The following is a 16,133-nucleotide window of genomic DNA, read 5'->3' as shown; positions in this document are numbered from 1 at the left end:
GGGGAATGTAATTCAAGTAACAATAATTTCAATTACAATTTCAATGGACGTAATAAATCAATGAAATGTAAAAACACTGCTTTTTCCAGCATTTTTTAAAATTTGAACACGAATTACAGCGAAACGGCTAAAACCACAGTAATATATCGATAGTTTTTAGATTCCCCAAATATTCAGCTTTCATATGCATCTTTTGGATTAATTCTATGTATTATAGTTTTCGAGTAAATCAATGAAATGTAAAATCACTGCATTTTCGAGCATTTTTTAAATAAATAATTTCTTGTTTCTATGTTGGCGTCATGTTTCGTGGTGATTAATTATTTTCAAAGTTGGTTAAAACTGTTTTGCAGTTATTGATTTTGTGTCGCAAGTTGCATACCTGTTGGTTGAGGCCAGTAAAAACAAAATAATAAACACGGCGTGCGGTTTTGAGGTTATTCCTGCAGGAAGAATTTCAAAGTGTTATAACTTGTGTTAAAATCGTAAAAGAAGTTTATCTGGAACAATGGGTAAGAATCAGAAGCACAAGAAGATGTTGAAGTCGGAGAAGGCTAAGGTGAAGATGCGCGTCAAGTCAGAGAAGACCAAGTTCCTGCCGAAGGGCTTGAACGTTACCAAGACTGACTTCAAAGTTAAGGCAATCGTTTTGCCTGAACAGCTTAAATCTCACGGTGGCTCCGAGCTGCTCAGCAAAAGGAAACTCAATGTCAAAGTGAGTATTTTAATTTTGTATTTCGAACGTTTAAATTATCATAATATTTTAGGATATTTTATCTAGATTGAATCATCACAATGTCTCTGTGAAGAACGACTGCTGCGAGGAGTTGAAGCAAGTGATGGTTTACCATATCGAAGAGATTGTGGATCAATATTTATCACAGATATTGCACGGAGTGACTCCTCTGATTCTTGATAAAGAGAAGAAAGTTAGGGTGAACGCTATCAAGATTTTAGATACCATCCTCGAGAAGGCTGAAGGAACGAAATTCGTACCTTTCTTCCAAATCCTCGCCTCGTACCTCCGTTGCTCCATGACCAATATCGATAAAAACATACAAGAAGATTCTCTACTCTTTCTGGACAGTTTATTGAAGTACGTTCCCCATTTGGTGGCTGAGAACAGGGAGAAGATTCTCCCCAATCTGTTCTCACTGATTTCGAAATTCCGCAACGATTCCAAGAACATGGGCAGAACGCTTACAATCAATTTGGGAAGCAAAATCACTGCAGTCAAGTGGAGGATCCAAGTGTTGAGTCGCCTGAATTCGTTTCTTTCTGCAGTGTTGAGCGCAGAAAAGCAGACGAACACTAAGGGAACTTGGTGAGTTTTAACTTTGAAGATCATTATTTCAATTTGATTTTTGCAAATTTCAGTCAGGAAATTGTAATAAACGCTGGAGATTCTTCCCGAATCCCGATTCACGTTAATCCGTACAAAAGGAATTGTTTGGAGTTGAGATTGGCCGACGATGAGGGTAGAGGTGACGAAGAAAAGGAGGATGCAATCATGAAGAACATGAAAGTGTTGATGGGTTTACTGTACGAGGTTTGGCTCGAAGTCATTCCGGATAGATCAATGGAAACTGGTTTGTTGAATCATCAAAATCTTTAATAACTAATTTCATTGATTTTCTTCAACAGAGAACACACTTTTGACCTCCGACACCGCCGCAGTTCTCGGTTGCATCTTAAACATCTTGTACTTGCAATTGGATTACTGCAAAAGGAAATCTCCTGCGGATTACGTAAGTTTAAATAATTTCAACGATTATTTCAATTAAATTATTTATGTTTTATGTAGAAAAAGGAATTTTGCACCACGGATTATCAGAATTTCATGAAGAGCGTTTTATCGCAGTTTCCGTTCAGCCAGCCGAGCGATGGAAAGAAAAGGATTTCGAAAGGCTTGGACAGTTCTTCGGTGGATCCAAAATGCGTTAAAGAGAATTTAACAGTTTGCTATCTCTTCGCTTCACTTAACCACAACTTGTCTCCAGTCCAAGTGACGCACGCACAGAATCTATTGAACTACTTCACCAGTAAGATCAACTCAATTCGTTGAACCAACAACTTAATAATCTAATCCGATAATTTGTTTTGCTTTAGCTTGTCTGGTTACAAGAGGTTACATGCACGACAGCTCTTCGACTTTGTTGGTCGAATTGGTTAGCACTATACTTTTAAAGAACGCCAACAGCTGGAGTCGAACTCAGGACATTGAGGATGTGCTGAAGAAGACGCTAAACTTCCACGATTTCCTAGCGCATAGTCTGAAAGTCAAAGACGAATTGTTCGATACGCTTTGCGACGTTACCACGATTCCTCTCTTGAACAGAACCGAGTGCTACCAAAAGTGGTTGAGCAATCTCCCTCTGATTCTAACAACGAGAAAAACGATATCGTCGAAGATGCTGGATAAACTACTGTTAATCGCCAAGCAAGGTAACACTCTCTTCTTGAGCGCTCTCGAAGAAAACGTTAATTCCATACTGAGTAAGTCATAATCTAACGCCACACCACTAAATGCAAATATTCACAATTATCTTCTTTTTTTTTGTTACTCAGAAAATTTCTCCACTATACAAGTGGAAGGTAAACCAAACAAGATGCACATCCTTTATTTATTCTATTACATCAAAGACTTGAATCTGGTGGAGAGGGATCATCTGAGGAGTTTCAAGAGCGACTGCGAGATGATTTACAAACCGACCGTCGATTACATCTTATGTAAGTGAAAGAAGTGGTAAATTTGTAGATGTGCTGTAGACGAAATTTATTTATTTATATAAAAGAAAAATATGAATAATCGCAAACAGGGTGTTTATTGCATAATCCAAAAAAAAAAGACGTATTTTTTGGTACGAGATGTAAATGTGTTTCTTTTCTTGTTTTTCCCTTCTGTTCATCGATGTGAATTTATTTTATTTATTGAGCGTTATTAAGCGGGAGATGTTTAATATAAGCCAAATAAAGAAAAATTCTAATTACAAACAAACCCAATTAATAATTACTTAGGCAACCCAATTTGCTGTTTTTAATTACAATTTGTTAATTGTTTCGAAAGTTGGTATTAGTTGGTAAAGTGGCGTCGGTTTACTGTTGTTTCTTTCCGAGATATTTTTTAGAAAATTGTTGTGGTTTTTCAATGGGAATTTGTTAAGATTCATTTTTAGGTAAGTTTTTTTTTTAAACTAATATATCTACATTTGAATCGATGAATTGAAGTTTGAAGCGTTTTGTGTGAACGCAAAACTTTTGATTGATTTATAATTTTGTCTCTATTGTTTTATTTGTTTCAATGCTGCCAACCAACAATGAAATTTAAATAATTTGGTTTTGTTACCAAATACTTAGGCAACCCAGTTTGTTGTTTTTAATTGCAATTGGTTAATTGTTTCGAAAGTTGGTATTAGTTGGTAAAGTGGCGTCGGTTTACTGTTGTTTCTTTCCGTGATAAAAATTTTTGAGGTTTTTCAATGGGAATTTGTTAGGTAAGTTTTTTTTTTTAAACTATATTTGAATCGATTAATTTAAGCAAATTCGTTTCGATCTTCAAATTAAAAGTTTGAAGCGTTTTGTGTGAATGCAAAACTTTTGATTGATTTATAATTGTCTCTATTGTTTTATTTGTTTCAATAGTGCCAACAATTAAATTCAAATAATTTGGTTTTGTTTCCAAATATGTTAAGAGGGAAATCTATCTAAATTTATTACATTTTTTTTATAATTAAATTTTCGTTTCCTCACAATTTTGAGTTAATTTTTATAAGCTTCTTCAATTCCCTTCGCAAGATTTTCCCGGTCGGATTCTTCGGTATAGCATTCACGAATACGACTCCTCCGTGCAGGTGTTTCGCTGTAGAAACTTTACCTTTCACGAAATCCTTAACCTCTTTCTCATCAACAACTGCACCCGGTTTCTTCACCACGAAAGCCATGGGTTTCTCGCCAACCCTTTCATCTGGGTATCCTATGACCCCAGCATCGGCTATCTTCGGATGAGTCAGCAACAAAGCTTCCAATTCAGCTGGGGCCACTTGGAACCCTTTGTACTTGATCAGCTCTTTAAGACGGTCTACAATGTAAAAGTATTCATCCTCATCGTAGTAACCGACGTCTCCGGTTAGCAACCATCCGTCACTTGTTAATGTAGCCTTGGTTGCCTCCTCGTTGCGATAGTAACCCTTCATAATCGAACCTCCTTTAATGCAGATCTCTCCCAATTGATTAGGTCCGAGCGCTTTTCCTGTTTCCGTGTCGCGGATCTTCACGCAAGTACCGGAAAGTACTTGACCGCAGGAGCCGAATCGGGTAGATCCCGTAGGAGAATGCATCACACCCAAAGTCGCTTCCGTCAATCCGTAAGCTTGTTTCACAGTTTTTATATTCAATCTTCAAAAATTATTTAATTAATTAACCAAATTACTTAATCTGAATATTTATATAACCTTTTAATGACTTCCTGCGCTAAGGATTTACTGAGCGGAGCGGCGCCGCAGCCGATTTCCTCTAAATTCAATTTATATTGACTCACTCTCGGGCTTTTGGCTAGAAGGACCATAAGCGGAGGGACCACCGCAATAGCCCTGATCTGGTACTTTTCCAAACTTTCCAGGTAAAGAATTTCATCGAACTTTTCAAGAAATTTGATCGATTTCGCATCCATCATCGAAATTATACTTAGCATGAAACCGAACGCGTGGTAGAAAGGCACCACCACGAATCGGTTATCGTCTAACAACTGATACCGTGGATCTCTACAAAAAAAAGAAATTTAACTTGTAACAAAATCCAAAATTGAATCGCTTACGTGACGTGATTGTATTTGAAATTAATGTTTTGGTGCGTTATCATAACACCTTTCGATAACCCAGTGGTACCTGAGGAATACAATATAGCAGCCACAGTTTCTTCAACATCCAAATCAATCGGTTTAAAACTCTTTCCATCTTCCTTAATAACAACATCGAGATCTTCGAGCGCTAACACTTTGCGTAAATATTGTACGCTGCGTTTCGCTTCGAGTTTTTGGAAAGCGCTCAACGTTGCCTTCGAACAAAACGCGATCTTCGGCTCTGCTAAATCAAGCGCGTGCTGCAATTCATCTTCGAAACAAATTTAAAATATACAATTTTTTGTAATTATTTTAAACTTACTTTCAGCGTACGTGTGATTGATGGTTGCTACGGTGATACCGGTAAAGAAGGCAGCCAATACCGGTTTGAAGAAGTGCACGCTGTTCTCGCTGCAAACTGAGATCACGTCGCCCGGTCCGAGGCCGCAGCTTCCGAAATACTCGGCGAGTCTGCAAGAGGACGCCAGCAGTTCTCCGTACGTAACCTTTAGGTCATTCGTCAGATCAATCTAATGATGAAAAATATCCCGATATAACAAAAACATCGCTCTCTTTTCAATCAATATATTGTACAAATGCGCTCACCAATTCCAGATCAGCGTTAGCTTTCAGCGTTTTGTAAAGGTGCAAACCGACGGAGATCTTCGATATTTCACCGTAAACCACCGGCCCACAAATAACGTTGTTCATCTCAGACATTTTACTATGCAAATGGTCTTCGTCTTCATTAATTTTATAATGAAAAGATAAGCGCGCTTTATCGTCGGTCGTTTACGCTTCTTTTATTTGCATTTCCACACTAACACACTTATATAGTACTTAAATCATCGTTTTCTTCATAATTTATATTTTATCGAATATTTGCATATTATTTAAATTGTAATCAATCGATTTCATAATTTCAATCACTTGAAACAAAAATTGAATAGATTAAAAACTATTTTTTTTTTATTCATCAATTACAGAACTGTTATCTTATAATATATTTGGACGATCACGCAAATTGATTGAACTGATTTTATTATTTTTATAATTTCGGATTCATTTTCAGCATTTGTCGGAGATCCTTGCGCAGGAGTTTTCCGCTCGCGTTCTTCGGCAATGCCTCCAGGAACTTCACTCCTCCGTGCAGTTGCTTAGCAACGGAAATGTTATCTGCAAATTGAAATGGTTACTATTTACCGTTGCGCTTAGTTACTTCGTAATATTTTTTTTACTCTTGACGTATTCGACGACTTCTTGCGATGTTAACTCGCTGCCCGGTTTCTTCACGACGAAAGCGACCGGTACTTCTCCTGCCAAGAAATTGTTCAATCCCACGACTCCGGCGTCCACAATCTTCGGATGTCTGAGCAACAGACCCTCCAATTCGGAGGGAGCCACTTGAAAGCCCTTGTACTTGATCAAATCTTTCAATCTATCCACCAAGTAAAAGTATTTATCCTCGTCGTAGTACGCCATGTCTCCGGTCAACAACCAACCGTCTTTGGTGAAGGCATCTCTCGTTGCACGTTCGTTGCCATAGTAACCTTTGGTAACGTTCATCCCCTTGACGCAAATCTCACCGATCTCGTTCGTTCCCAGCGTTTTACCCGTTCTCGGATCGCGGATTTTAACGCTGATTCCCGGCATCACGACGCCGCAAGAACCTGACTTTGTCCTCTCCTTCGGCGTGCTCAGTACACCTAACGTAGCCTCCGTCAAGCCGTATGCTTGCCTCACGACTTTCGCCTTCAACCTAAATGCAATTGATTCATCATCTCCAAATTAAAAAAAAAGTTTATAATTACCTCCGTTTAACTTCATCCTCTAGGGTTTTGCTCAACGGAGCGGAAGAACTCAAGACCTCTTCTATACTGAACTTGTACTGATCCACAGCCGGACTTTTTGCCAACAAAACCATCAGAGACGGAACGGCCGATATGGATTTGATTTTGTAATTGGCCAACGTTTCCAAGTACAGTTTCTCCTGGAACTTCTCCATGAAAAGAACGATGTTTCCTTCAACCAAAGCGGAAATACTGAAGATCAAACCGTAGACGTGATAGAATGGGACGACCACAAAGTTTTGCTCATCTAAAGGCATGTACGAAGGATTCCTGCAAAAAGAAACAACAAATACTAACAACATTTTTAACAAGAATTACCTACAAACTCACACCATGCTATTGAGCACGAAATTGATGTTTGCGTGAGTAACCATGACTCCTTTCGATACACCAGTGGTACCTGATGAATACACTATAGCCGCAGTCGTGTCAGCAGAATCAAAATCAACAGGATTGAAATTTCCAGAGTATTCTTGCACAACATCGTACAGATCTTCCAAAACGAACAATTTCAGATTCTGTAATTTTTGGAATTTCGGAAACGTCAGACGAGAGCAGAATAAGATTTTCGGTTTGGCAATATTCAAAGCGTGCTGCAATTCATCTAAAACCATTCATTTTCATCTTCAGTTATTATTATATCAAGATTTGTTACCTTTAACGTAAGTGTGGTTTATCAGGGATGCGACTATCCCAGTGTAAAAACTTGCCAGGAGCGGTTTGTGAAAGTGCAAACTGTTTTCGCTGCAGATGGTGATCACATCGCCTCTTCCCAAACCCAAAGCAACGAGGAAATTAGCAATTTTGCAAGAGGAATTGTGCAGATCCGCAAAACTGATGCAGCTTTTATCCGTCACGTTGATCTGAAAGTTATGAGATATGGAAAATATCGATTCGAGAGAGAAAATCTTTTGAGACTTACGATTTTCTGGTTGGGATGAGCCTTTAGAGATTTCCATATCTGTTGACCGACGGAAATCTTCGCCAATTCGCCGGTAATTTCCGGTCCGTGAATAATCCTATCATCCATGGTAAAGATCTCTGCGTTTCGCGACAACTATTAAAATTGATGATAGCATAAATCATTATAAAGGTGAGACACAACTAATAAAAATGTTCCATCAAAGTGTGCGCGCGCGATTTCTTTTTATTGTTTTTCTTTTCTTCTTTCTAATAATATTCAGTCTACCCAAGAAGATAAGATTACTGAAGATGATAAGATATTTTTAATCATTGAATACAAAGTGTGTAGGATTTTTGTTTAATCAAGTATGTTATTTTTGTTTCTTTATTGATTACAGCTACATTTCTGGTTTCGGAAATTTATCTATAATCTAGACTGTCTTGTTTGACTTTGTCGAGAAACTTGAGAAATTCACTTGTTTTTTTGTTTTTATAAAGAACAATTTCCATGGAAACAACAATTTTCATTAAATGCAACAGTTTCTTCGTAATCAAAGTTTAGGTTTGTCGGGTATTCGAATTGAGAGTTAATCAAGTCGCGGTAAATGAATATATATGTTGATTGGTGATTTGGAATTGAGAGTGTGAATTGTTTATTTAAAATTAATCCAAGTTTACAAATTAACAAAATGCGATTAATCAATAAATATAGTATTTCTTATTATTAAGTTATTAAGTAAAACAATAATTAGAGTTTAGATTTTGTCTTCTGTTTCAGCAATTCGCGAAGTTCTCTGCGCAGAATTTTCCCGCTCGCGTTCTTCGGTATTTTCTCGATGAAGCGGACACCGCCGTGAAGACGTTTCGGGTGTGAAACTTGCTCTGGAAAAGAAAAAGAAAATTATTAATAATTATATGTATATTATTTTTTAGGTGGTTTTTTAGAAACGTACTCGCTATGAAGGTTTTGATCTCTTCATCAGTAACATGCACACCGTGCTGTTTGACAACGAAAGCGACCGGAAGTTCTCCGGCTTTTTCATCCGGTAAACCGACGACTGCAGCGTCCAAGATCTTCGGGTGAGTGAACAGAAGATCTTCGAGTTCTGCGGGAGCTACCTGGAAACCTTTGTATTTGATCAATTCCTTGAGTCTGTCGACAACGTAGAAGTATCCGTCCTCGTCGTAGTAGCAAAGATCTCCGGTCAGCAACCAGCCGTCTTTGCTGAAGGTCTGAGCCGTCGCAGCCGGGTTTCCATAGTAACCCAACATGACCATGCCACCTTTGACCTGAAGTTCTCCGACCTTGTTGGGTCCCAGCGATTTCCCGGTTTCCTTATCGACGATCTTCAGCGACATTCCCGGCACGGGTTTTCCGCAGCAACCGTTCTTGTTGTCCCTTCTGGGCATCATGAGAACGGCGAGTGTGGCTTCAGTGAGACCGTACGCTTGTCTCACTCGGGACACCTTGAAACGGTTCTTCACGTCCTGTTCGATTTCCTTACCGAGAGGTGCCGCTCCGGTGGTGATTTCTTGCACGCACGACAAATCGTAATTGTTGAGCAGAGGCGTCTTGGATAAGAACAGGAGGAGCGGCGGAACCAACATCAGAGAATCGATCCTGTGATCTTGGATGGTCTTCAGGAAGAGCTTCTCCTCGAACTTGTTCAACATTACGACCTTTTGTCCCATCGCGAGACAGGAGAGGATCGTGATGAAACCGTAGCCGTGGAAGAACGGAAGGAAACCGAGCTGAGTAATTCCAGGTTTGACATTTTCATATCTAGGATCACTGAAATCGTCACGCATTTAATATATTTGTTTTACCTTTTCTTATAGATAGTTTATTACGTGGCGTGGCACATCCTGATGGAGATGTTGTCGTGGCTCAAAACCACTCCTTTGGGGAGTCCTGTTGTACCGGAAGAGCACAAAATGCAAGCCGGATGCGTTAGCGTATCAACGACTTTAGGTCTGAAGCTGTACTCGTCCAAATACTTGTCAGAGTTTTCATCCAAGAAGCGTTTCAGAGTTTCGGCTCCTTCGTACACTTCATCCGAATCGTCCAACACGATGATCCTCTTCATCCATTGACAATGGGCTTTCGCCTCAACGCATTTCCTCACAGAATTCTTCGAGCAGAACAACACCTTAGGTTTGGAAATTCCCAAAACGTGCAGAAGCTCAGCTACAAACAACAATCATTCATTTAATACTCAATTTAAACTACAAAATAAGTAAGTATTGTTTTCTTAATCTTAAGAACTAATTAGATTTGTAAATTAATTGTCTTCATTTTCAGGATTTACTTGAGATGTAATTGAAGTTGATAGGAGCGACGGTAATTCCATTGTAGAATGCAGCGATAACTGGATAGAAGAAGTTGCAGCTGTTTTCGCTGCAGATGGAGACGATGTCGTCCTGCGTCAATCCGATCCTGTTAAAGGCCTGAGCCAATCTGCACGTCACTTCCAGAAAGTCTTGGTAACTAACAGTTTTCCCGCTAATCGCGTCGACCTTTGCACCAACAACAACAACACATCAACAAATAATTTAGACGAGGTTTGCTTCTAAATGAAAATTCAACTCACCATCGCCGTCTTCTTTGCATTGTTCACGAAATTGTCGTACAGCTGAATGCCCAGACTGTCCGTCGAGACGGGAGCGTGGAAGTTCGGTCCTTGATGCACGTTTCTGTCGAACATTGCTCACAAAAGTTATCGCGTCTTCGCTTAACCGACCACTATTTATATCTTCTCTCATTCCCACTTCATTCTTTATCACTCCTACTCGATTCCCAGAGGATGTTAAAGTTCACCACAACAACGTGCACATCCATTAGGACGATGCATATCATTAAGTAAAATCTCTAATTACATACAATTATCAACGATCGATTTAAATTCAACAAATATTAATATAATAATAAACGTAATTTGTTTTCAAAAGTTATTTTTTTTTTCTCAATTAACGTATTCATTTAAATTCACAATTACGCTTATAAAAAGCATTATAATGTTATTCTCGACACAATCCGTACTTTAAACTTTTAATCTCTTGTTTATTATAACATCTACTTGCTTACGTAAGCTGATAAAACGCGCTCACGACTCAGACATAATAGAATCAAATTTGTTTTCCCAACTAAACAAAGTTTTTGCATTTTAAAAATAAAAAAGACGATTATAATAACATCGTTTATCAATAAAGAAAATACTCATTATATAATTAACGAAGGTTGAGCAACAAAAACCTTATGCAATCTCCATCCAATAATCTTCTTTCGTTATTTATTTTCCTTCTTTTTTATTATGAAACTTACATCAATAACAATCATTAAAAATAACATATAATTTTTCCTTTCGCTTCCCCTCTCTCCACCCTTCCAGAAACAAACTAAACCTATATAAAATCGTTACCATAGCAATACTCTTATTCTTCGGTTACGTCGCGCATAAATGAAATTACATAATCATAGTCAGCTCGGTGCAGAACAAACGTCAAAAAAGAAAAACAACAAAATACATGATAGAGATATGTCAATTTGCCTTTTTATTTTCTCATTTCATTTATTTATTTTTTCTTGTTGACTAAGTGTTTGGAAGTTTTAAGGCACTTAGTGACTTATTTCTTTTCCTGTTTGCTCGGGTTTTCCTCTTATTTGGTTTTTACAGGGTGGAAAAAAAAATGGTTTTCGAGGGATTACACAAACAAATATAAAGTAAACAAACTAAAAAGAAAACAACTAATATTTAAAATATAATAATATAAGAATATATCTATATATGTATATAAAATAATAATAATAATAGAAAAAACATTTTGATAGAAGAGTTCAGTTTGCATTTGCAGTACATATAACATAGTGCCATGGAAACAAACAAAAACAAAACAATAAATCGTGGCGTGGAATTAAACAACAGAAACAAAAGAAATGATTCTTCTGATTCAATTTTTTTTTTCATTTTGGCAGCAACGAATTATTAATAACAAAAAAAAAAACAAAAGAGGAGCAATCATTTCCATTTCCACCGATCATCATCTAGTGTATTATATTGCGCAATTAGTTTAATTAGTGTACGTTGCCCGGGACAACCGATTAATTAATTAATTAATAATAATAAACGATACATTTATTACGAACTAAAATTAGGTTTTCTTTTTCTTTTTTTTTGAGCAACGTCTTTACAATAATTTTCTTATTACTTTACGCATCCTCCATCTAGCAGTTAAACACCTAAACCGTGCGAAACGAAAACAAACGAAGCCCACTAAGAGAAACGAACGTTTTTCTTCGTGAAATTAATAAATTTGAAAAAACATAATTAGTATAAGAAACAATAATTAAGACGCTATCAATAATTAATAAATGTATATATATGTACCAGCATTGCCGAAGATATCACAAAATAGTTACATTTCTTACCAAAACAACAAAAATCGAAACAGCACAGAAAAAACAAACCAATTATTTTCCTTTTTAAATCAACGTGTTTTTTTTTTCGCCCCACATAAACATATGTATTATATATATATATTATAAATTTCTCGTTTGTTTTCTTCTTTCTCGTCCTTCTTCTTCAACTTCTTCTATTCATTCCTTCGCTTCCATTTGGCAAGAACATAATTATTTAGTTTGGCTTCGATGGACACTCCAAAAAATTTAAGGAAATCGAAATCTCAAGCAAACCTCATTAATCGATAATAATTAAAATAAACTAATAATTAATAATAATAAAAAAAAATAGTAAAAAATAAATTAAACCTCCATCACAACGACGGCTTGTCTCAACCGTCGCATATATATATATTTTACATATAAGAATTTCTTTTTTTGTTTTTGTGTTTTGATCTTCAGCTGCGGCACCCGCGGTTCTTCGAAACATTGAAAGTAAATCGTACATCAAAATAAATCAACAACAACTTCGATTGGCAGCATCGTTCCAAACAAACCAAACCGATACGTCGAGTGGGCGGACTTCGGTAGCTTTCGGAGTGGGTATGTATTGAGAGATTGAGATGACGAATAGCAGCAACGGATTGAGAGAGAGGGGGGAGGGGCGTACGTTGATCGGACGAGCTGCGCGTTGATTGATTGCTTGTTGAAGTAGGGGGAGGCGTGGTTTGAGGCGGTCGGGCGTTGTTTTTTTTTGGGGGGGGAGGGCGGTAGGCGTTGCGTGTGTTGTGGGCGTGGCCGATCTCATGACTGGTGCGCCTTGCCGTTGGCCAGAATCGTCGCGTTGTTCACGGCCACCTCAGCTGCTTGTGCAGCCATTTGATGCATACTTTTCTCGATGAAATTTTGGTACACGGGTTTCATGAACTAAAATAAAACACCAATCAAATTACGTGAATATATAAACAAAAACTAAAAATAATTTTGCACACCAGTGCTTCCCGATCGGTTCCACAATTTCAACTTAGATTTAACCGATTGAAAAACATCGAAATGCAAAACAAAACAAAACGTGCAATTATTAACAACGTGATTAAACACACACACACAATTATATAACAATGACATTCAAAATGAGAAACAATCGACGAAGAAAAAAATATATGAGAATGTATGATTATTAGTTTGTTTGTTTTTGAGAAAAATGTAATGGAAAACGATTTTCAAGATCAACATTCAGCATTTATTCAAAAGTGTACTTAAGATACTTACAAAAAATAGTTAATACTTAAACAAAGTCAAACTTATTACTTATTTTCATAATTTAACTAGAATTATACATTTTAATTTTATATATATATTTTTTTTACACTTTACGATTTTAGTCTTTAGTCGTTTATTTGTTACGTTTTTTTTTTCATTCTTTTTGTTTCGCTTTTTGGCATTCATTTATTGCTATAGGAAATTGTTGGGTTCTGCATGCATCGTGCAAACAATCTGACATACTAAAACAAGAAACGACAAAATATTACCATAACAACCAACAACAACATCGAAAAAATACATAGAAAACAAGAATAAAAACAACAAAAAAAAACAAGAACAACGAAAAGAGAATTAAATAAATGCTGAATATTAAAATAAATAAATTGAGAAACGAAATGCAACATAAAATATAGTAAATTTAAAAGATTTATCGACGCAATTTCATCATAAATAACAACAAAAAAAAAAGAAACTTAAGGGTGCAATTTCAGAAATAATAATAATAATAATAAACGATGTTTGTAATGTAATAAATAAAATAGTGGATAACCCAAATACATACGTTTACGTTGTTTTCTCTTTTTAAAGTAAGCATGCTAAAGAAAGAAAGAAACAAAGGGGAGCGATGAGACCACCATTGCACAACGAAAATTAAAGAACACAAGGTATATAAATAAATGTTGTTTAGATATCATCACCATGGAAACACGAAATCCGTTCTAAATGCATGGACTTTATTTGATTTGTGTATTATTACCATGGAAACCTGAATTATTCGAAAACTTAATATGGCAACACCCGTGATTTGTCGACTGTTTTTTGTTATAAATGCATAGGTTATTTGACTTTTCTTTTGATGACCCAACATCCAATATTAATATAATAGATAGAAAAAAATTGAATACCTTATTGTAATATATATATATATATATATATTGCATTTACTTTCTATTTACTTTAAATATCTTTCTCCCAGAATTAGTAATCAGAGTTGCCTTTGATCTGTCGTATTGCGGACAGGACCAGACCGAAAACTCTTTTGGTCATGGGCAACTTGATGCACGTAAATAAAATAGAGAAATCCGATTAGTGAGTATTAGTTTTTAAGTGTGTATATCAAAACAGAACAAACGCGAATTAGACAACTGTTATATCTTTGGTAAAGTTTGTTATTTATAAGCTTATCGGTCTAAGTTGTTGCCTAATTCGTAGAGACACGAGAAATTAAAAATTAATCGAAAGAACAAATTAATTAATATCAATAAATCTCGATGTTCGGGGTTAACTGCAGTCGGCTGGCATAGTTCCTATGCCAGCAGACGAAGAAAACGATCAGTAGGAAAGAGGTTAGTAGTGAAATCAAAAGAAATCTTACGTTTTCCCAGATGAACGTCGCGATTTCGTCCAGCGTCACGCCGAACTCCCGGTAATCGCCGCTGTACCTGCGAATAAATCAACAAAAGGTTATACATTTGATGATGATTGGATGGATGGGTGGAGAGTTATACCTGATGTACGCCCAGAGGCACAGTATGAAGAAGGAGAAACCCATCAGCATGTTCAGAAGATTGGCCACGGCGTAGATGCCCACAAGACCGAACACTCCGGAGAGGATGTAGCAGATGACTGCCATCGCCAGGAAGACGGCCGGCGTCCTCGCCGCTTTGAAGATGTTCTTGCTCTCGTTGTGTGATTTAAACTGCACGAACGTCTCATCCAAATTCTACGCGAACAAGTAGTTTTAGAACTAATTCATTAATATTATTATTAATTATTAACCTTTTCTAGTTGCAATTTGTACTTTTCGCTGAACTCTTCGCCGCCCATCTTCTGCTTGCTGACGAACTGAAGGAGAGCCTTATCTTTGATCCTCCTTGCTCGGAATCCATCAGACTGGTGTTCAGGTAGGGTTTGTTGCCGCCGCACACGTCCTCCATTAAAGCCATGTAAAGATCTTTGGCATCAGCGACGGCTGACAGGTTATTGGCTTCGGCTGTAGCCTAAAAACACACACACAAAATAGCATCAAAGTACACCACACACACACAAAATTTAGGATTAAGATTGAATACTTACGGCAAGCATGGACTTTGGTTCTGGTAATTATTGCCACTAATATGTTAAGGTACGACTTAAAATATTGCACTAAATCCCTGGCTTTGACTTTCTGTCCGTTGATCTGCTTCAGCACTAGGTTCTCGGGCGCCAACAGCATTGGCACTAATATCTGCAGGTTCTGCTTGAATTCGTCAGAAATATCTAAAAACAACACATTTATTAAACAGATGTTAAAAATGGCACTTTTGGTGATGAACCTTTGAGTTTTCCGTCGAAATGCGGACTGGTGGCCACCTGCAGACCAGGATGTGGCATCAGGAAGCACGCGATCTCCGTGAAGCAGGACTTGATGTGATTGCGAAGCGACTGCATATCCGGATGCTGCTTATCGTTCACCTGCAGCCTCTTCTGCAGGATCTTCTGACCTCCGAGCGCTCCGTATTCGGCTTCGTACGGGTAACTCCAATCCCTCACCAGGAATTGAAGCCTTTGGAACGGCGTCTTTCCCGAATCCGCCAACGCCAATCTTCCGTACTCCGTGAATAGCTAAAAAATATATTTTCAATCGCATAAACATTAAAACTGAGACGCAAGTTAATATAATCCTAGTTATTAGCATGACCTCAACCTATTGCGCAATAAATCCACAGCGAAACGAATCACGTATTACAAGTTAATGAAATGCATCGATCATTCATACAGAAATATCAACATTTGCTTTACTTATTTATTTTTTTCCTCTTTCTTTCGAAAATTCTTATTAACCGCTAATTATAGTAAATATCATAATTGTGCATATAATTACAGCACGCACGCGATCCTC

General features: G+C 37.2%; 3 protein-coding genes and 1 pseudogene across 3 annotated transcripts; 1 reads left to right on the top strand and 3 right to left on the bottom strand.

The window, feature by feature from the left end:
• Window positions 1-379: 379 nt before the first annotated feature.
• Window positions 380-3,032, top strand: LOC108565484 (testis-expressed sequence 10 protein homolog). The gene is made up of 7 exons (XM_017924987.1): window positions 380-715; window positions 768-1,324; window positions 1,378-1,589; window positions 1,645-1,748; window positions 1,805-2,042; window positions 2,110-2,496; window positions 2,569-3,032. Exons 1-7 carry the CDS (start codon window positions 509-511, stop codon window positions 2,736-2,738), a joined length of 1,875 nt encoding a protein of 624 aa, XP_017780476.1. The 5' UTR covers window positions 380-508; the 3' UTR covers window positions 2,739-3,032.
• Window positions 3,033-3,620: 588 nt separating this feature from the next.
• LOC108565483 (luciferin 4-monooxygenase-like) lies at window positions 3,621-5,630 on the bottom strand. The gene is made up of 5 exons (XM_017924986.1): window positions 5,444-5,630; window positions 5,160-5,367; window positions 4,814-5,108; window positions 4,452-4,760; window positions 3,621-4,395 (listed from the first exon to the last, which is right to left on the bottom strand). Exons 1-5 carry the CDS (start codon window positions 5,555-5,557, stop codon window positions 3,747-3,749), a joined length of 1,575 nt encoding a protein of 524 aa, XP_017780475.1. The 5' UTR covers window positions 5,558-5,630; the 3' UTR covers window positions 3,621-3,746.
• Window positions 5,631-5,784: 154 nt separating this feature from the next.
• On the bottom strand, window positions 5,785-10,507 carry LOC108565482 (luciferin 4-monooxygenase-like). The gene is made up of 11 exons (XM_017924985.1): window positions 10,182-10,507; window positions 9,900-10,107; window positions 9,442-9,778; window positions 8,544-9,382; window positions 8,345-8,472; window positions 7,610-7,744; window positions 7,343-7,550; window positions 7,018-7,291; window positions 6,649-6,957; window positions 6,076-6,596; window positions 5,785-6,013 (listed from the first exon to the last, which is right to left on the bottom strand). Exons 1-11 carry the CDS (start codon window positions 10,293-10,295, stop codon window positions 5,886-5,888), a joined length of 3,201 nt encoding a protein of 1,066 aa, XP_017780474.1. The 5' UTR covers window positions 10,296-10,507; the 3' UTR covers window positions 5,785-5,885.
• A 2,071-nt stretch (window positions 10,508-12,578) lies between these two features.
• LOC108565481 lies at window positions 12,579-15,856 on the bottom strand (annotated as a pseudogene).
• Window positions 15,857-16,133: the final 277 nt, after the last annotated feature.

The sequence above is a fragment of the Nicrophorus vespilloides genome, unplaced genomic scaffold, assembly GCF_001412225.1.
Source record: "Nicrophorus vespilloides isolate i.1.1-1 unplaced genomic scaffold, Nicve_v1.0, whole genome shotgun sequence".
NCBI classification, from domain to species: Eukaryota; Metazoa; Arthropoda; class Insecta; order Coleoptera; family Silphidae; genus Nicrophorus; species Nicrophorus vespilloides.
This window is presented reverse-complemented; position numbering and strand designations above follow the sequence as displayed.

What these genes read in the sequence shown, in the direction of transcription:
- LOC108565484 (XM_017924987.1), top strand. Translation starts at nt 509, where the DNA reads ATGGGTAAGAATCAGAAGCACAAGAAGATGTTGAAGTCGGAGAAGGCT. An exon ending in AAAGGAAACTCAATGTCAAA is followed by an intron (nt 716 to 767) that starts GTGAGTATTTTA and finishes ATAATATTTTAG; the next exon opens with GATATTTTATCTAGATTGAA. An exon ending in TCTATTGAACTACTTCACCA is followed by an intron (nt 2,043 to 2,109) that starts GTAAGATCAACT and finishes GTTTTGCTTTAG; the next exon opens with CTTGTCTGGTTACAAGAGGT.
- LOC108565482 (XM_017924985.1), bottom strand. Translation starts at nt 10,295, where the DNA reads ATGTTCGACAGAAACGTGCATCAAGGACCGAACTTCCACGCTCCCGTC. An exon ending in GATCAAAACCTTCATAGCGA is followed by an intron (nt 8,473 to 8,543) that starts GTACGTTTCTAA and finishes TTTCTTTTCCAG; the next exon opens with AGCAAGTTTCACACCCGAAA. An exon ending in CTCATCCCAACCAGAAAATC is followed by an intron (nt 7,551 to 7,609) that starts GTAAGTCTCAAA and finishes CATAACTTTCAG; the next exon opens with ATCAACGTGACGGATAAAAG.
- LOC108565483 (XM_017924986.1), bottom strand. Translation starts at nt 5,557, where the DNA reads ATGTCTGAGATGAACAACGTTATTTGTGGGCCGGTGGTTTACGGTGAA. An exon ending in CTAACGCTGATCTGGAATTG is followed by an intron (nt 5,368 to 5,443) that starts GTGAGCGCATTT and finishes TTTCATCATTAG; the next exon opens with ATTGATCTGACGAATGACCT. An exon ending in GCGCAGGAAGTCATTAAAAG is followed by an intron (nt 4,396 to 4,451) that starts GTTATATAAATA and finishes TAATTTTTGAAG; the next exon opens with ATTGAATATAAAAACTGTGA.